The sequence below is a fragment of the Hevea brasiliensis genome, chromosome 12 (genome assembly GCF_030052815.1).
Source record: "Hevea brasiliensis isolate MT/VB/25A 57/8 chromosome 12, ASM3005281v1, whole genome shotgun sequence".
Taxonomy (NCBI): domain Eukaryota; kingdom Viridiplantae; phylum Streptophyta; class Magnoliopsida; order Malpighiales; family Euphorbiaceae; genus Hevea; species Hevea brasiliensis.
This window is the reverse complement of record NC_079504.1, coordinates 8,710,087-8,730,032: the sequence shown is the minus strand read 5'-3', so window position 1 is coordinate 8,730,032 and position 19,946 is coordinate 8,710,087. Positions and strand designations below refer to the sequence as shown.

The following is a 19,946-nucleotide window of genomic DNA, read 5'->3' as shown; positions in this document are numbered from 1 at the left end:
TTGCAAAAGGAATTATAATTTTTTGATAATCCACGAATATTTTATGAATTTTATTCTAAATCGATATTAGCCGAAAATGAGCAACTTGGAGTTCGGGTTTACCTATGCCAATTCTGACACCTGGAACGCGTCCAGAACGTTTGAAAATGCTAGGATTGACTGTAATATTGACCACGTTCTGAGATTGGCCGTCGGGCAGCCAGATCTGGCTGAAAATGCAGTCCCGACGCCGATGAGCTATCCTCGATCCAATCGCACCTAAATTAAGTCCAAATTTTGTTAATAATTATCATAAAATTATTTTTAAATTTTAGAAATCGAAAAAGTTCGAAAATCTCACCAAGCGATCTGGACCGTTCGATTATCGCCTTTTTCAAACGGTGTCCGATCGGAGCGGGACCAGTCCTATCCCGAAGATCTCGTCGTCTTGAGTCCATCGGTGGCCTCGGATTTCCAATCCGACGGTCGGATCGCCGGAAAAGTGGCCGGAAAGCTCGAAACCCATATGTTTTTCTTCCAACTTTCCCTCACCGGATCTCTTTCCTCCGGCCACCAAACGGGGTGCCACTGGTCTCATCTGAAAGTTCATCATCTTGGGAGTCCGTGACACTTGGAATCACCATGGCCAGTCGGCCGGCGACGCCCTCCTCTCTCTCCTTTTCTCTCTCCTTCTCTCTCTTTCTGCTGCTAAAGAAAAGAAAAAGGAGGGAGAGAGTGAGAGTGAGAGAAATGGGAGTGCTGCATTTTTTCATTTTTAAGTTTCTGCAGTTTTTTTTTTTTTTTTTTTTTTATATGGGTTGTTACAATTTATAACCACAATATACTCAAAGAAAGTGAAAAATTAATGTTGTACTATGAGCCTAACTCATAAGAAACTGGTGTATTTGGGTTAATTGTTACACTAAGAAAAACAGAATTGGTCATTTTGTTGCATTTATATAACATTTACTGATTAAATATGCTTGGTACCATCAAACCACAGAGGAACAGAGGGGTCACATCATAAATCACATTTAACAGTGAAATATAAATGGAATCTGAGCTTTATGGAGAGCCCCCAATGAAAAGGTGTAAAGGCCCACTTTCAAGAGAAATTAAAGGCCGATGCCAACTACTCAGCAATGCCTATCTTTGCCCATACTTGATGTCTCCTCCAATTCTTATGCTTGCTTCCAATGCATTGCCGAGTTGAGATAATAATATCTTCAATATTAACCCCCAAATCATTAAAAAATATTTTAAAAAATTAATAGAATCAAGAACAAGTAAAATTACAAGATATAAATATTGAAGCCCAATCATTTCTCTATTAAATAAAATAAGAACAAAGTTTGTCAATGATTTTCATGCATTTTTTCATGCGAGTACTAGAATTAGTAATAGATAAGATACTCATGAAAAATTATAATATTTAAATTCAAATTTGAATAATATTTTTAATATTTAAATTTATTCTTAATTCAATTACAATTTATTTTTAATTATCTGAATCTTTTCTAAATCTAATTATCTGAACATTTTCTAAATTTAATTATTATTATTATTAGAAAAACATTCGAACATTTTATATATTTCAATTGATAATCTACATAAAAATTATTTTTTATTAATAATTTATATTTTAAAAAATTTAATAATTTATTTGATATTTAAATTTTATTTATTAAAAATATTATATATATATATAAATTTATAAATATTATTATAAAAAATATATATTTCATAATTAATTAATTAATTATATAAATAAATTAAAATAATAAATACTCAATATATAAAATTTAATTTCAATATAGATATTATTTTTTAAATTTAAATTATTCTAAATTTATATATATATACCTTACAAATCTGTTTCATAAATATTCTACCTATTACCACCCTTAATTACTCCACTCATACAGTCATGGGACTCTAAATGAGCCTGAAATTGAAAATAATTACACAATAATTCATTTTAGGAAATAATGGCATTTCTCATTTAAGAAATTTTCCATCCTGTCAAAGAGAGAGGATTAGGGAAGGAACTAGAGAGAGGTGGGTGGGAATGGGATTTCCTTCCTTGCACAGGATAAGAGAAAAATAAAAATTTATTAAACAAAAAAAAGTTGTGGATGCAAATTGCCTATCAATATTGTTGTCCCCACTCCCATTAGCCAATCTTATTCACTCACTCTCCTAACCCATCTCTTTCTTGTCTCTTTCTCAGTCCCCTACCCAAGGGCCTTTTTGGTTGCACAATAGAACCAAAAAAAAGAAGACCAAACTCATATTCATTTTATTGGAAAGAATTGTTGTGAAATTATTAGGTGCATTATATATTTTTTTTTATAATTATGTAAAATTTATTTATTATATAATAAAAAATACTCATTCTCACAATATGATATAAAAGAAAAAAAATTATTTTTTAATACACTAAATATACCTAATAATTAATCAGAATTATCACCCCATGCATGGAGCAAAATAATTATGAGTGAGATATAATAGTAATCAAGTAAAAGATAATTGCAAAATCCATACCTACCCTCCAAAATCAATTGTGTTTTATTGCTTATGGTCTAAATTCTCTCTCTTAAATTGAATGGTGTGAGCAGAAGTAGAAAAGGTAATATTGCTAATTAAAATTCTCTGGGAGCCTCAGAAAAAAGAAAAGAAAAGAAGAGAAAGGTAGACAGATATGGTATAGAGCTGATATAGAGAGAGAGAGTTTCGGGAGATGTCAGGTGGGCGTAGCATAGTCTGGTTCAGGAGAGATCTGAGGGTAGAGGATAACCCAGCACTTGCAGCTGGTGTAAGAACTGGTGCCGTTGTTGCAGTGTTTATCTGGGCACCCGAAGAGGAAGGCCATTATTACCCCGGTAGGGTCTCAAGGTGGTGGCTCAAGCAGAGTTTGGCTCATTTGGATTCTTCTTTGAGGAGCCTTGGAACTACTCTTGTCACCAAGAGATCAACTGATAGTGTTTCTACTCTTCTTGAGGTTGTCAAGTCTACTGGGGCTACCAATCTCTTCTTCAACCACTTGTATGGTTAGTCTCTCCATCTGTTATTTAGGGCCTTCTTTGTATGTTGTGTTAGTGTCAGAATCTATTTAATTACTATTTGTAGTATGGGATTTGTGGATCATGTTCATGTGGACTGACCTTCATAATATAATATATTTATTTCCTCTGACTTTCCATCCTCTTCTTTTTGGGTTTTGTTTATTTTGATATTTTATTTTATCTTTTCCTGTTTTTTTTTGCAGTGTTGTGTCTTTGAAATACTTAAATAATTGCATCAGTTACGCAAGAAGTTTATTTTGATGGATTGGATAAACTTGACTTCCATTTTTTTCCTATTAGCTGATTGATGATTCGGTAGTTGCTTCAATTATGACATAAATTGTCTAAGAATTGGGCTCAGATAAATTTCTGATTTGAGATTGAGATTGAGGTTAAAATTTATTTTTTAAATATTATTGAAAAATAATTTCATAAATTTATTTTACTAATTTAAAATTATTTTTATTAAATATATTATATTTAAATTTAATTTTAAAAAATTTAATAATTTTGAGACATACTATTTTCAACAGCAATGCAACCCCATTCTTGGTGGTTTTCTATTTGTGATCTTGTCATACTATAGTGCAGCCTGAATTAGTTAACAATGGAGAAATCTTGAAATTAAGTTTTGCTTCAGTGAATTCTTGAAATTCCTATTATATATAGTTTAGGAGACAATGAGAAAATCTTGAATTTCATCTTTGAGCGGCAAGTTACTGTTTTCCAGACCCTTTGTCACTGGTTAGGGATCACCGGGCAAAGGAGATTTTGACTGCTCAAGGAATAGCTGTAAGATCCTTCAATGCAGATTTGCTTTATGAACCGTGGGACGTTAATGATGACCAAGGACGCCCTTTCACTACCTTTGCTGCCTTTTGGGAAAGATTCCTTAGCATGCCTTATGATCCAGAGGCTCCTCTTCTCCCACCAAAGAGGATTATTTCAGGTCTGTCTTCGTTCAAGTCTGTTTTGAATTTTTTTTTCACCCTGTTAAGAGGATTCCCTCCCTGTTTGTGTGTGTGAATCCAATGAGAATACCTTGTAGAATACAAAAGCATTGGAACAATGAGAAATTGAGAGGGCAAAAATCTCATTCATACATAATGTCAGTTATTGGTGCCTTACAAGATAGCTCTATTTGCGATTTCCTGAATAATTGATTTCACCTACAATCTGCTTTTGAACATTGCTTGCACTTTCCAGGTGATATATCGAGATGCCCTTCAGACTTATTGATATTTGAAGATGAATCAGACAAGGGAAGCAATGCACTGCTTGCTCGAGCATGGTCACCTGGGTGGAGTAATGCTGATAAGGCTTTGACTGCATTCATCAATGGCCCACTAATTGAGTACTCAAAGAATCGTAGGAAGGCTGACAGTGCTACAACCTCTTTTCTTTCTCCCCATTTGCATTTTGGGGAGGTTAGTGTAAGAAAAGTTCTTCACCTTGTTCGCATCAAGCAGGTACTTTGGGCAAATGAAGGGAACAAGGCCGGCGAAGAGAGTGTAAACTTGTTTCTTAAGTCAATTGGTCTGAGAGAATATTCAAGATACATGAGTTTTAACCATCCTTACTGTCACGAACAGCCTCTTCTTGGGCACCTCAAATTTTTCCCTTGGGTTGTAGATGAAGGATTATTTAAGGCTTGGAGACAAGGTAGAACTGGTTATCCATTAGTTGATGCTGGAATGAGAGAGTTGTGGGCTACTGGTTGGCTGCATGATCGAATACGAGTAGTAGTTTCTAGTTTCTTTGTGAAAGTTCTACAGCTTCCATGGAGATGGGGAATGAAGTATTTCTGGGATACCCTCTTGGATGCTGATTTAGAGAGTGATGCTCTTGGTTGGCAGTACATATCCGGCACTCTCCCTGATGGCCGTGAGTTTGATCGCATAGACAATCCACAGGTGCAGACAATACATTTTAGCATTTAAGTGTGGTTTGGTTCTGTTGCATTGGCCGTTTGCATTGCATACAGCTGGCACTCACACACTTGTCTTAATTATCTTCTATTTCTGGAACTGATTTTAAAATGCATTCCGGTAAAGATTTGCACATCCTACCTTAAAAATATCTTGAGATAAATTACTAGTGCATGGCTTGGCACTCCCCTTTTTCTGCCTTTCTGCCGAAAGAATATAGTAAATGGAAGGTGATGAGAAATAGGGGTGAGTACTATTCGGTTTGAGTTAAATAAATCGAATTGATTTGTTTTAATTTAGTAATTCAGTTTGATTTTTAAAATAATTCAGTTTGATTTGGTTTGATTTTGTATTTTAAGAATTTTAGTTATTTTGGTTCGATTCAGTTTTAGAGAGAAAAAAATCAATTAAACCGAACTGATGAATTATATGTAATTATATATATATAAATTGTTTAATTTCATTGATTAATGGTTATTATGTTCAAACTAAAGTCAAAATTATATCAAATAACTTAAAAATCAAGTTTAAATTAAAAAATTCATTCAAACCGAATTAAATAGAAATAAAGCGATTCGGTTCGGTTTGATTTTTTATTTATTTTAGTTCAATTCAGTTTCTAAAATATAATAATTTAATTAATTCGATTTTAATAATTCGATTCGATTTGAACCAAATGCTCAGCCCTAGATGAGAATTATGTGCTATCTCACAACGCCTAGTAATTGTGATAAAAGCCAAAGGGTGACACCAGTCACCAATTGTTGGATAGTTGTCTCCCTCATACTATAGGTGAAGGTTATCACTATTGGTGGAGCCCAAGATTGAACGTCTGGAATGGTATTTTTGGAAGTGGAGTTCAGCCTAGCTATTTAGCAGATTTTAAACTTCTATGTCAAGGGTTCTGATTGATTTGGCATTGAACTTTAGCTAGTCACTTCGAACTTTCCAGTTTCCAAATATTGTTTTAATTTTCGGGTATAATCACATGAACTATCTTAAAAGCCTTCTAAAAAATTGAAAATTGAAGACTATATGCAGACTCTATGTTAGTAATTTCCTTTTTCTTTTCTTTTCTTCTTTTGTCTTTTCCTTCTCCAAGTTTTAAGAATGCAGTCATGGTTTTTATTATATTTTGACTTTTATATGTCACCTATTCCACCTTTCTTGGAGTATAACTGTTGGGAATTGTCTCATTTGTATATTATTGTTCTACAGTTTGAGGGTTACAAATTTGATCCGCATGGAGAATATGTGAGACGGTGGCTTCCAGAACTTGCCAGGCTACCAACTGAATGGATACATCATCCATGGAATGCACCTGAATCCGTACTCCAAGCAGCTGGAATTGAGCTTGGATCAAATTATCCTCTCCCAGTTGTAGGGATAGATGAAGCTAAAGGCAGGTTGCTAGAAGCACTTTCAGAAATGTGGCAGCAAGAAGCAGCTTCAAGAGCTGCCATTGAGAATGGGACTGAGGAAGGGCTTGGAGATTCATCTGAATCAGCTCCAATTGCTTTCCCTCAAGACATACAAATGGAAGAAAATCGTGAACCTGTAAGAAATAACCTTCCTACTACAATTAGGCGTTATGAGGATCAGATGGTCCCTAGCATGACTTCTTCTTTGCTAAGAGTTGAAGAACAAGAAACTTCTTCATATCTTCAAAATGTAGCAGAAGACAGCAGAGCAGAGGTGCCAAGAAATGGAAATGTCAATCAAGAACAAAGAAGAGACATTTTAAACCAGGGGGCAGCTCAAACTACTCGTAGTAACAACAATTTGCCATATTTTAGTGTTGTCAGTGGTCTGAGAAATTTCGAAGATTCAACAGCAGAATCTTCAAGTAGTAGCAGTAGGAGAGAGAGAGATGGAGGTGTGGTTCCAGTCTGGTCCCCTCCAACTGCTAGTTACTCGGAGCAGTTTGCTGGCGATGAAAGTGGAATTGGAACAAGTTCTTATTTGCAGAGGCATCCACAATCTCACCAGATAATGAATTGGAGGCAGCTCTCTCAGACTGGCTAAGAAGTAAGAAATCTGAAGGACTGTAAAGAATAAAAAAATGTCCATCCTCCTCCTACACATGATTGCATTTCATACTTTGTCCTACAATCGGTTTTATAGTTGTCTGCGAGTTTCTTTTGCCTGATGATTGAAGGTTCACGGCCTGGAGAAATTATATTTGACTGAAGAATTTTACAATCTTAGATCTTACAGCCAGTCTCATAGAGAATTGCTAACATTCTGTGAATCAAATACAGGGATTAATAAGAATAGAGAGTGGAGTCATGATAATTTGCTGGATGATTATTCCTGACTCCGAATCTTTCTCTTGTTAACAGGTAAAGAACATATATTTATGGCAAGACTTGGTGCTAGGAGGGCCGGAGAACGCAATGGTGGTTAATCCTGTGAATCAGTGGTTTGATATAACAATGTCCCTCTTGTGTCATTACCCGCCTATGTTATTATCACCTTTCTGGTCTGATCAGTGCTTTGACCTTCATTGTGTGTCATAGTCCAAAAAGATTCAGGCGGTCCTCCATCTGCTATCCTCTTTCCTGTAAGATGTACCATAATACATAATTCTGCTGTATGGTATTTATAAGCGAGGGGTGAGAGTGATCATAGGGATTTGTAGTTCTCTAATAAACCCAAGTTTGTGCTTTTCTAGTTAATTGATTGGGCAGATGATTTACTGTTATTCGTGCTTGATTCTGATTCCAGGCCCTTGCAAGTTTTTCCCTTTTAACCATCTTAACGCCTTAAATTGGAATTAATTGTTGCATTTCTTTTGTATTACAAACATAGCTCATATGAAATGTTGAGTATAATTAGATGCAAATGACTCTGTACTGAATTCATTAATTGTGTTTGGTGGTTGGTGTAAATATATCCAATAGAAAAGCTGGACTAAAAATGATGGAAATTTACTTTTTGTTTGGTAGAAGACGAAGATATGTAGATGAGGGTGTAACTGGATTGATGATAGGATAGTTTGACTTCATTCATTTCTCTTGAATTTTATATTTCCCTCCGTTGACTGTATCAATGCACAGAGCTAAATTCTCAGCAATTGGCAAATTCCTTTTTTATAATCCATGAGTTGAAAGTCACTCTGTAAAGTCACTCTCCATGAATAAAACCAAATAATCTTATTAGTGTTATTCACTCCAATCTCACTTAATTTAGAAATAACACTAAAATAATAATTTTTATCCTACTCAAATTAGGAGAAGATTTTTCAAAAACTATGATTTTAGATTATAAATCTAACATAAAGAAATGATTTCTCTATGATATGTAGCGATACCATAAATAATGAACATCAAAATAAATGTGATTACAAATTCCCATATGATAGCTTCAAGATCAGAGGTTGAGTCCTTGCAATTAGTCATTGCTGCTTGAAAATCGCCTTTGGTCATGAACAGCTTTTTAAGTGTAAGACTAACAAGTGTGGCTTCTATTACATGGGCAAGTATATACATCGGCACCTACACAAACAATATTATTTGAATCAGATAATTTTGTTGTGTTTCTTTTGTACATGATACACATCCATGTGAGATTGTCTCACATTTTTCCAAGAAAATTTCTAAGCAGCAGCCAAGGCAATGCTAACTGTTGGATTAAAATGTGCACCAGAGACATGCCCAAGTGCATAAATTGCTGCCATTAGAACTACACTCCACAATCCACACAACTGCTATACCACAATTGTTAGTTTTTGAACTTTGTCAGCAGAGCAGCCCCGCAGCCCACAATTACAAGAATATATGTACCTATCAGCTCTGCAACCTGCTAAACCAAATAAACAAACATCTTTGTAATAAATATATTTTTGTCACAAAAATTCAGATTTTCAATAATGAATTGAGGCCACCTTCTGAAAAACAGATGAAGAAGCATAATCCGGGAGCAACCATCCGCGGGAACCTTAGGGGAGATCTCACTCGTTAGGGGAAATCCCTGTTGGCTGAAGAGGTTTTTTTTTTTTTTTAAATCAACAGAATAATCATAAAGGGTCAATCACAATAATGTGGTTTAAACTTAAATAATGTTGTGATTAGGATTGCCTGGCAAATTTTAACGGGCAATGCTCTAAATTATCATGGAGAATATATATCTTTTACGCTTTTTGACTGGAGCAGTGTCACTTTTTAAGCACCTTCGGACTATCAGGATGCTTCACCAAACAACTGCTAAGATCTTCTTTTGAAATTATTAAAAAAAAAAAAATTAATTGAGAGGAGAGTGGTTTTTAAATGATAAACCAACCGAATTATATATATAAATATATGCTTAATAATATTATTAAGGTTTTTTATTTAACTTATAAAAATTAATTTATAAATATTATCCATAATAATAATACCTAATTATTAAGAAAATAGTTTTCTTAAATAAAAATAGTCTTCTTAATGTGAACCTACACAACCAACTTACCAAAATTTTGAATTGAAATTCCAATTGATTTTTTCTTTTAATTTTTCATTTATTTTTTTTTTTTATTAAATTTGAAGTTCTCTAACCAAGTTACCCTAATAAAAAACAGATCAAAATTATCTAGACAAGATTGCCAAACACAATAGATATAGGATGTAGGATAGGACCAACTGATTTGGTCAATGTTTGGTTTTGTTTGATTTGGTTTGGTTGAATTAATGCTGGCAAAGGATACACATGCCTTTAATTAGTTTCTTGTGTTAGATATTTCTGATAATGGCTAGGTACTCAAGTTACGAGTTCACAGTTACAGCAGGGTCAAAAATAAAGACCAAATCAATTTGTACTGAAGTTGCCTGATTAGTACAAGGCATTTAAGCTTCTGCTTTTCTGACTGCAATGGTCAATGTGAATCACAATAATCAAAATGTTTTCACAGCCGAACTATGTTTCAATACATGGCAGGTTACCACTGTTTTGGCTGCTAGGAAATTTCTCTTGTCAATGCAAAGGAACAAGCGCCACTTGCACATGAGATAATTCTTACCCATTAAAATTTTTCAGATAAAAATTTAAAATATTATTATAATTATGCGTTGAGTATCACTTTTATAAATTAAATAGAAAAAAGAATACAAGAGCAGCTGCAGCAACAAAAACTCAGTCCATGATAGTGTGCTGTACTGGGTCATGGTCGACAAAAGCATACGCATTAAATACAATGAACTAACATAAAATTTGTGCAATGAATTCAGATTAACAAATGTGTAAATTTTGCTTTAAAGTAAATTCTTATAATATTTTCTATGAAATAGAAAAAAATTATTGAAATATTTATTTTATTTGAAATGCAATAAATTTGCAGTATGTGCAAGATGTGCACTTTTGTTGCAAAAGGGGAAGGGAGAAGAGGCAAAACAGGGGGAAACAACAAACTTAAAACAGTGGAAGCTGCAAAGTCAACAGCAAAGAAGTCTGCTTTATTATTATTATTATTATTATTATTATTATTATTATTGTTTTCTTTTCTCCTTTGCTGCAGATGACCCTCTAACCAAAACTGTTACACAAATCGATCATGTAACTATTTTTCCATTCTTTCTATCTCGCCAAAAATCCTGTCTTTATACGAAAATTAACCCAAAAAATTGTTACCCAAGGCCCTTTTCTTATATTCTCTGTTATCATTTCCTTATTCAATTGCTTGTGCAAACTAATAAGAAGCAGAAGGAAGAGACAGCAAAAAATCTTCCACCAAACAACAACTACAATTGAATTTAACACATTTTTAGCTCTTAACAGGTAATTCTTTAATAACCAGTTCTTTTTTTTTTTTTTTCTCTTTGTTATTCTCTGAGGTTTAGGAATTTTTTATTTATAGGGTTTTTGTGTGTGCCTATGTTTTCTTTATATCATCGACTTTGGATTTTGATATTGCAGACTGTGATTTAAGGGGTTGGTTTGGTCTGGAATTTGGATTGAAGGTGCATGGTGGGACTTTAATTGACCAAGTTGGAGGTAGTTTACGTTGTTTTGATCCTATGGATAGGTTGTGCTGTTTTGGTTCTTCTTGCTTTCAGGTAAAGATATTAATTTCCTCTATGGTACGATATTAGTCTGTTAAAAATGTTACTGAAATACGAGGCTAGAGGAATTCTGCAAAATTCTGTTCTTTTCATGGTTTATTTGTGGGATTCTAGTGGATGAAGTTTAGATTACCTACTTGGGGATTGAAGTAACCATTCATATCTGAGTGCTGCCTGTGAAGGGATGAGTTCTGGTGATCTTATGAAGCTTCTTAGACTTGGGTTTATTTGGTGTATTTCTGTGCTTTGGATTGTTTTCACGTTCTGGGCTAGTTATTTTGGGGAAGACTGTAAAGCCCTATGCTATAAAAATTAAAACTACCTGCTATAATTTGCAGGGCATATGTAGTTTCATGCTGTCATGCAAAAACTCGTTTTGAATGTTGTTGTACTTAGAGGTTTAAACTATTAAGTTCTTCTATGCAACCGCTTCAAAAACTCAAAAAGAAAATACGGTTGCTAATTTCCTCATATTCTTTTATTATTAATCCACTAACTTATATGCCTCATTTGCATGGAAATTGGAAGTATAGGGAACCATCATTTCTCTTTATACTGCCATTGCTTCTGCTTCTTCTAGTACTTAATGGACTTGGAAATTGGAATTCCTTGTTGCTTATTTTCATATCCCTAGACCCTATGTACCTCTAAGCTGTGTCAAACGTAAATTGAGATCATTTTCGATGTAGCTTGTAGGAGGACATTCATCATCAAGTTCTGGTAAGGGAAAAAGCCACAAGGGTTTAAGCAAGTATGGTTTCATCCTGATAAAAGGGAAAGCCAATCATCCCATGGAGGATTACCATGTTGCTAAGTTTGTGCAGAATCAAGGACATGAATTGGGGCTTTTTGCTATTTATGATGGCCATTTGGGAGATGGCGTGCCTGCATACCTACAGAAGCATTTGTTTTCCAATATCCTAAAGGAGGTGTGGCATTGTTCTGAACTTCTAATGGCCATCCAAATATTTTGCTTTAAGTTTGGTTACACAATAAGTTGGTAGGGGCATATTCTAACACTTTTCTCATTTCATCGTTCTAGGAAGAGTTCTGGATTGACCCCTACAGATCTATCTCAAAAGCCTACGAGAAGACTGACCAGGCAATTCTTTCTCATGGTTCTGACCTGGGGCGAGGTGGGTCCACAGCTGTGACTGCAATTTTGATAAATGGTCAAAGATTGTGGGTAGCTAATGTTGGGGATTCAAGAGCTGTACTTTCCAGAGGGGGTAAGGCAATTCAAATGAGTACAGACCATGAACCTAACACTGAACGAGGCAGCATAGAGCACAGGGGTGGCTTTGTCTCAAACATGCCAGGTTTTTCCACATTTGCCATTACTAGTGACAAATTTGTTTTGATATCTGCTAATGTGAAGTTTACATGAATTGTTTTCTTAAGAAAGATTTAACTTGTCGCTATCTGCCAAGCATCCTTTTCATGGAGAAGCTTGAATAGGTTTGTAGTTTATGATCCATTCAGGCTGTGGATATGTCCATTTACTATCTTGAAATTTTTAAGCAATTGAAATGTTAAAAGAACGAATTATTTGCTTAGTTTGAATTTCAGCTAGTTGTCCATGATCTGCATCAGAGAAGACTTAGAAAAAAAAAAGAAAAAGAAAAGAGAAAAAGTTAAAAAATAGTCACTTGCATTGTTCCACAGGTATGGCAGTGTAGAAACTTCCATGCATATTGTTCAAAATTTTTGTTTTGGAGCTGTCAGCTCCCTGCCTCCCTTTTGGTATGCATATTTTTTCTTTTATGACTTGCATTAAGGGTGCTTGATAAGAACATTAAGAGCAAGCATAGTTTTTCTTTTATGAAAATTCTTTTTTGTGCGTTTGTTTCCTTAGGGCCTCAGTGACTGAAATCTTTGAAGGCTTTTCATGTCACTGAGGTTAAAGGTATTGGATGAGGATTTCATCTCTATGAATGAGAATAACAGATGACGTGGGAACTACTTCATTTACTTTTAACCGTTGGCATTAAGTATGGCTCTATCTAATATTCTAACTTCAAATAATAACTTAATCACTATGAAAATTTCTGAGGGATATCTCATCTGATTGGTTGATCCTTCATTTATAAATCTTAGAAGGCAATTTGATATTTTTAACTGATAACCATTGTAAACAATTCCTGCTCTTCCTCTTGAGGAACCTTCTTACTTGTTCAAATCTAGTCATGACTTTGCTTTGAATTAATTCAGGGCCAATTGGAACTTGGAAGGGTGTCATTTGTTTGTTTTATGGCTAGTTTCGATATCAATTGGAATTTGGAGTGCATTATTTATAAGGACTACTCCTAAATTTCCTATCGCCAGCTGTTTCTTTTTACAGAAAAAAAAATGCCTTATTTGTGCAAAACTGAAGGACATCTGTACTGGTAATTGATAGGAACTGTGCTATCTATTTGCCAGCATATGAAAATGATCTGATCCTAAGATAAAATCTGTTTTTCGCTTCTGTAATTTCCTTGTCACTGATTGCAACATGAAATCACCTCATAGAAGCTTATACATACAGGCATAAGCTCTTGACAGTTCTTTTCATTTACTTCTCAAATGTTGACTTGTGGCTTTATCAAATGAGGTTGGCAGTTGGGCTAAGATTTAATTTGTATTTTCACAACTTATTTTCAGGAGATGTCCCTAGAGTTAATGGGCAGCTGGCAGTTTCTCGTGCTTTTGGAGACAAGAGCCTCAAATCACATTTGCGATCTGACCCTGACATACAAGACACCATCATAGATAGTAATACAGATTTCTTAGTCCTTGCAAGTGATGGCCTTTGGAAGGTGAATCATTTCGGATTAACTTTCTTCTCTTGCTTGAGTTGCTGAACTCTATAGTAATTGCTAGATTGTGCTATCTTGCTTGCATTACAAAAATGTCCATAAATTCTCCTTTTTTTTGTCCATTTGGTTTGCAAATAATCCAGGTGGTGTCAAATCAAGAAGCTGTTGATATCGCAAGAAGGATTAAAGACCCATTAAAAGCAGCTAAGCAGTTAAAAACTGAGGCATTGAAAAGAGACAGTAAAGATGATATATCTTGTGTGGTTGTTAGATTTAGGGCGTAAAGCCTACTGAACAGTATCTTCTCCTGATGCTGCGTCCTTATACGAGAGCTCCTTTACTAGGATACTGATTTGTGGATTAGACAAACGATAAACACATACTTGGTTAGGCTTATGGAGATGTTCTGCAGTAGTATCTAATTTGGGAGAGGAAGCGTAGGGCTCCCCAGCCTTTGTAAATGTATTTTATTGATTAGGTTCTGGTGTTTGAAATTGTTTGATTTCTTTGGGAAATTGAATTAGAAATCTGATGTACATTGTCTTATGATCTGTACAGGATCATGTATCTTTTTTTTTTCATTTTCTAATGAAGAGTGTGGTTTTGATTGCCCTGTCCATAATTTATTTTACAAATATTGAATCACATTTTTATTTATTTATTTATTTTGTTCTATAATTCACTTGGCTTATTGATAGACAACATTTATGCTTGGCAGTATGATTTTTCTGCTCTTTTCTTTTTGTTTTCTCTGGCCAGCAGGGTAATATCGTAACCCTACACTTTACTAAGTTCTGATGTTTCTATTCTCTTAGAGATTTTTTTTTTTTCTCATTTTTGTAATTCGCCAAGGATGATATTTGATGGAAAAAATAGGTAATTTTTTTATGAAAAAAAAAACTTTTACAAATAGTGAATTACTTGCAATTAGTAGGCCAAGGTCCCCAAGAAATCCCTGGTCCCCATTTCGCCTTGAATCATCTGTGCTTAGCAGAAATACCGAATACCTTACTGCACTAATCTGGGATGCCCTTCACTGAACCCTACTGCATTTAGGGGTGTGCAAACGGTTGGATCGGTTCCGAATCAAACCCGAAAATCCGTTTAAACCCAAAAAACACACCCCTAACTGCATTAATCTGGGAAGTCCCTCCAAGCACAATCAAAGCCATGAGTCTTCTTAAAAATATACAAAAGACACAAGATCTTCTGTGCCAATTACAAGACAATGTAAATCAGATTTCTAATTCAATTTCATAAAGAAATCAAACAATTTCAAACAACGGCACCTAATCAATAAAATAAATTTACAGAGGCTGGGGACCCTTTTGTCCTTCCCTTTGGCAAATCAAAAACTACTGCAAATCCTCATGGTTACCCCAACCAAGTATATGTATTTGTCGTTTAATCTACAAATCAGCAACCCATGTAAAGGAACTTTCATAATAGGTATACATGCAGCACCAGGAGAACGATAGCGTTCAATGAGCTTTACACCCTGAACCTAACAACAACACAAGATATATCATCTTTACAGTCTCTTTTCAATGCCTCAGCTGTTAATTGCTTAGCTGCTCTCAGTGGGTCTTTAATCCTTCTTGCCATATCAACAGCCTCTTGATTAGACACCACCTGGATTATTTGCAAACCAGAAGGGGAAGGGAGAGAGAGAGAGAGAGAGAGAGAGAGAGAGAGAGATGACTTTATGGACATTTTTCTAATACAAACATGATAGCATAATCTAGCAAATTCTCTATAAGTAAAGAATGGCTAGTTGAATACTAACATAAACCAAGAGAAGAAAATTAATCTGAAATAATTCACCTTCCAAAGGCCGTCGCTTGCAAGGATTAAGATATCTACACTATTATCTATGATAGTGTCTTGTATGTCAGGATCTGATCGCAGATGTGATTTAAGGTTCCTGTCTCCAAAAGCACGAGACACTGCCAGCTGCCCATTAACTCTAGGAACATCTCCTGAAAACAAGTTGTGAAAGAAAGTCCAGAATTTAAATATTAGCCCAACTGCAAATCTTATCTGATTAAAGCCGCAATTAAACATTGGCTATAGAAAGTTTACGAATAGTCCTTATGAAATACAAAATAATGCACTTCCAGATTCCAATGGAGATGGAAACTAACCATAAAAAAGAAATAACACCCTTCCAAAATCCAACTAACCCTGAATTATTACAAAGTAAAGTCATGACTCAATTTGGACAAGTAACAAGGTACCTCAAAAAGGAAAAGCCGAAATTATTTACACAGTTTGACAGATTTATAAATGAAGGATCAGCCAATCAGATGAAAAGTCCCTCAGAAATTTTTCACAATAATTAAATTATTATTAAAAGTTAGAATATTTGACAAAGCTACTTAAGGCAAATAGTTTAAGAGAAGTAGTTCTCAAGTCATCTGCTATTTTTATACATGGAAATGAAAGCTTTATGTACTACCTACCATCAGTGACATAAAAATGCCTTCAAAATTTTCAGTCTCTGAAGCCCCAAGGAAACATATGCACAGGTGACACGAAAAATTATGGTTTCTCCTAAAGCACTTATCCGGTGTCCTCAATATAAGTGATAAAAATGAAAAGATATGTGTAGCCTAAACACTCAACGTAAAAGGAAGACAGGCAGCTGACTACTCCAAAAACTAAAATTTTGATCAATAAGCATGGAATATTCTACAATGTCCTATTCGTGAAACAAAGCAAGTGATTTTTATTTTTTTGCCTTTTTTTTCTATTTTTTTTCATCTAAGAGTACTCTGATGTAGATCAAGAAATAGAAGGCACATTTATTATAATCTGAATGGTGCTCAATTTCTAGCTTTCAAGGTAGCAAATGGACATATCTACAGCTTGTGCTCAAATGGATCATAAACTACAAACACATTCAAGAATTGGCGGCTTTCAGCTTCCACATTCAAAACAAATTTGTGTTTAGTAATGGCTAATGTGAAAAAACCTGGCATGTTTGAGACAAAGCCACCCCTGTCCTCTATGCTTCCTCGTTCATTGTTAGGTTCATGATCTGTACTCATTTGAATTGCCTGACCCGCTCTTGAAACTACAGCTCTAGAATCCCCAACGTTAGCAACCCATAATCTTCGACCATTAATCAAAATTGCAGTTACAGCTGTGGACCCACCTCGGCCCAAGTCTGAACCATGAGAGAGAATTGCCTGGTCAGTCCTCTCATAGGCTTTTGAGATAGATCTGTTGGGGTCTACCCAGAACTCCTCCTAGAATGATGAAATGATAAAGTGTTAAAGAGTACATCCCTCCCAACTAATTACATAACCAACTCAAATAAAAATGTTTAACTGGCTAGAAGTTTGGAATGATGTAATTACATAACCAACTTAAATCAAAATGTTTAACTGGCAAGAAGTTTGAAATGATGTCACACCTCCTTCAGGATATTGGAAAACAAATGCTTCTGTAAGTATGCAGGCACACCTTCTCCCATATGGCCATCATAGATAGCAAAAAGCCCTAATTCATGTCCTTGAATCTGCACAAACTTAGCAACATGATAATCCTCCATGGGATGATTAGCCTTCCCTTTTATTAGGCTGAAACCGTACTTGATTGAGCCCTCATGGCCTTTTCCCTTACCAGAGCTTGATGACGAACGTCCTCCTACAAGCTATGCAGAAAACAATTTCAATTTATGTTTGACATGGCTCAGAAGCTCATAGTATGTAAAAAGAACCAATGAGTTCCAAGTCCATAAATACTAAGAGGAAGCAGTAGTAATGGCATTATAAAGAGAATGGATAGCTCCATATAGTTCCAATTTCCATGAAAATACAAGTCATTGAATTAGTAATGGAAGAATATATGATAAGTAGCAACCATCTTTTTCTTTTGAGTTTTGGAGAAGCGCTTGCATAGATTAACTTAATAAAGTCAAATAACCTTCAAGAGAACTTTTTTGTATTACAGCATGAAATTAACTAGACCCTGCAAATTCTAGCAGGCAAGGCAACTTTAATTTTTGAAACATAGGGCTTCACATTCTTCAACACAATAACTAACCAAAAAGATTAACACTCCAAACACCAAATACTCCAAATAACCCAAGTCTAAGAAGCTTAATAAGATCCCCAGGGATTACTCATCCAATCAAACCCAATACTCGATATGAATGAGTACGTCAATCTCCAAGTAGGTAAACTAACCTCTATCCACTAGAATCCCACAATTAAACCCTGAAAAAAGAAGAAGAAGAATTTTGCAGAACCCCCTATTTCAGTAACATTTTAAACAGCGTATTTCCATACCAAAGAGGAAAATAATCTTTACCTGAGAGTAGGAAGCACCAAAACAGAATCTATTCATGGGATCAAAACTACGGAATCACCTCCAACTTGTTCAATTAAATGCCCATCATCCACTTCCAATACAAATTGCAGACCATACCAACTTCCTTATATCTACAATCTGCACCATCAAAATTCAAACTCGATGATACCAAGAAAACATAAGTACAGAAAAACCTATAAAAAAAAAATTGCTAAAACCTCAGAAAGTAACAAAAGAACCAAAAAGAAAAATGAAAACAAGAACTGGGTATTGAATAATTACCTATTAGTAATCCAATTAAGAGCTAAAATTGGGTTAACTCCGTTGTAGTTTTTTGGGTTGAATGGAGGTGTTTTTGCTGTCTTCTTATTAGTTTGCACAAGCAATTGAATAAAGAAGTGATAATAGAGAAATGAAAAGAAGAGAATCGGAGAACATCACATTTATTTTGGTTAATTTTGATATAAAGAAAGGATTTTCAGGCGAGACAGAAAGGAATTTGAAGAGTCTGCAGCAAGGGAGACAAATAAAAAGGACAAAATCTATCTATATCTAAACGATACATTAAAAAGTCAAGCAATTTTCACTGTTCATTGTTTCAGTTCCCTGAAAAGTGAAAATTGCTTGGCTTTCCAGTCTTGCCCTCCCATCAGGACAGGAGAACAGTAAACCGTCAACAAAATAATTTTAAAAATTGAAGCGGATGAATGTAGAAAATAACAATTGAATATAGGATAACTGTGCAAAAGTTAGAAGTAAATATTTATTTTATCTTAAATAAATAATATATATTGAATTATTATTTATTATTTAAAATTTGCTATAAATAAATCCCAAACTAAAAGGCTGGTGAAACTCTAGTTTTGTAAAATGAGAAAATAAAAGGCAAAAAAACAAAAAAGGCTGGCTCTGAAGCAGATTTCCGTTGACTTTGCTGTTTCCACTTTAATCTGTTTCCTTCCTTCTTTTGCCCCTTATAGTACAACTCTTCGCCTGCACATGCTGCCGATATAAATAGCGGAACGTACACTCTTAGTAGACCTGGTCAGCGGCTGGTTTGGATCTGATTTCGAGTTGAAATTAGTAATTCAGCCGACTTTATAGTTTAGTCCAATTTTATTTCGGCCCAATTTCAGTTGACAACAATTTCGAAATGATTTTGATTTAATTCTAAATATAATCAAATTATAACAAAATTTTATTTGTTAATTATAAATTAAATAAATTTAGTTTCTAGCATAAAAAAATTGAAAAAACTCGAATAGAAGCTCAATATAAATTTTAAAAGAAAAATAGACTTTTTGAATGGTTCTGTTTCAAGCCCCATTTTAAGGGAGATGACTCTAAACTGGTCTCTCTAACCCCGGTTCAACATTCAAAACTATTGATCAAGGCAGGTTCCAGGTTTGATCAGGCCTCTCCTGGTTCAAGGGGCAGCGTTTTTAATTGTTTTATAAAATTTAGATTGACCATATCAATCAGTGACCCGGATCGATTCTCTTATTGAACATGATAGTAAATTGACTCAATAATTGAATCGGTATTGATCTAATCGACTTAAATTTTTCTAAATTAAAATTTTTAAAAATTAACAATGATATTTTAATATTTAAAAATTCAAATTTATATTTAATCAAATTGTTATTTAGTCATTATATTTTTTTATTTATAATTGTCATGATCCAACCTATAGGCCATATCGGCACTAGGACCTGGGTCAGCTTAAAGCCCCGAGGCCCGTAGTAAGCCTAACTATTCCTCAATCCAACTCTAAGGCCCATTTGGGGCCAATTTCAAGAATTCAACCGGACAGAGTCCGAC

At 34.6% G+C, this 19,946-nt stretch overlaps 3 protein-coding genes across 5 annotated transcripts; 2 read left to right on the top strand and 1 right to left on the bottom strand.

The window, feature by feature from the left end:
- Positions 1-2,448: 2,448 nt before the first annotated feature.
- LOC110638598 (cryptochrome-1) lies at positions 2,449-7,679 on the top strand. Its single transcript, XM_058131024.1, has 5 exons — positions 2,449-3,032; positions 3,778-3,996; positions 4,254-4,960; positions 6,194-7,003; positions 7,318-7,679. The coding sequence occupies exons 1-4, from the start codon at positions 2,723-2,725 to the stop codon at positions 6,998-7,000; spliced, it is 2,043 nt and encodes a 680-aa protein (XP_057987007.1). The 5' UTR covers positions 2,449-2,722; the 3' UTR covers positions 7,001-7,003; positions 7,318-7,679.
- Positions 7,680-10,315: 2,636 nt separating this feature from the next.
- Positions 10,316-14,417, top strand: LOC110638599 (probable protein phosphatase 2C 10). 2 transcript variants are annotated; one of them, XM_021789196.2, is made up of 6 exons: positions 10,316-10,726; positions 10,865-11,004; positions 11,700-11,939; positions 12,053-12,329; positions 13,654-13,808; positions 13,952-14,417. In XM_021789196.2, exons 2-6 carry the CDS (start codon positions 10,966-10,968, stop codon positions 14,090-14,092), a joined length of 852 nt encoding a protein of 283 aa, XP_021644888.1. In that variant the 5' UTR covers positions 10,316-10,726; positions 10,865-10,965; the 3' UTR covers positions 14,093-14,417. The 2 variants fall into 2 exon arrangements, with proteins under 2 accessions (XP_021644888.1, XP_021644889.1); XM_021789197.2 differs by lacking the exon at positions 10,316-10,726 and having other exon boundaries at positions 11,707-11,939.
- Positions 14,418-14,963: 546 nt separating this feature from the next.
- Positions 14,964-18,638, bottom strand: LOC110638600 (probable protein phosphatase 2C 10). Of its 2 annotated transcripts, XM_021789199.2 has the most exons (6): positions 18,408-18,638; positions 18,126-18,263; positions 17,227-17,466; positions 16,783-17,059; positions 15,633-15,787; positions 14,964-15,440 (listed from the first exon to the last, which is right to left on the bottom strand). In XM_021789199.2, exons 2-6 carry the CDS (start codon positions 18,159-18,161, stop codon positions 15,300-15,302), a joined length of 849 nt encoding a protein of 282 aa, XP_021644891.2. In that variant the 5' UTR covers positions 18,162-18,263; positions 18,408-18,638; the 3' UTR covers positions 14,964-15,299. The 2 variants fall into 2 exon arrangements, with proteins under 2 accessions (XP_021644891.2, XP_021644893.2); XM_021789201.2 differs by lacking the exon at positions 18,408-18,638 and having other exon boundaries at positions 17,227-17,459; positions 18,126-18,264.
- Between the last annotated feature and the right edge of the window lie 1,308 nt (positions 18,639-19,946).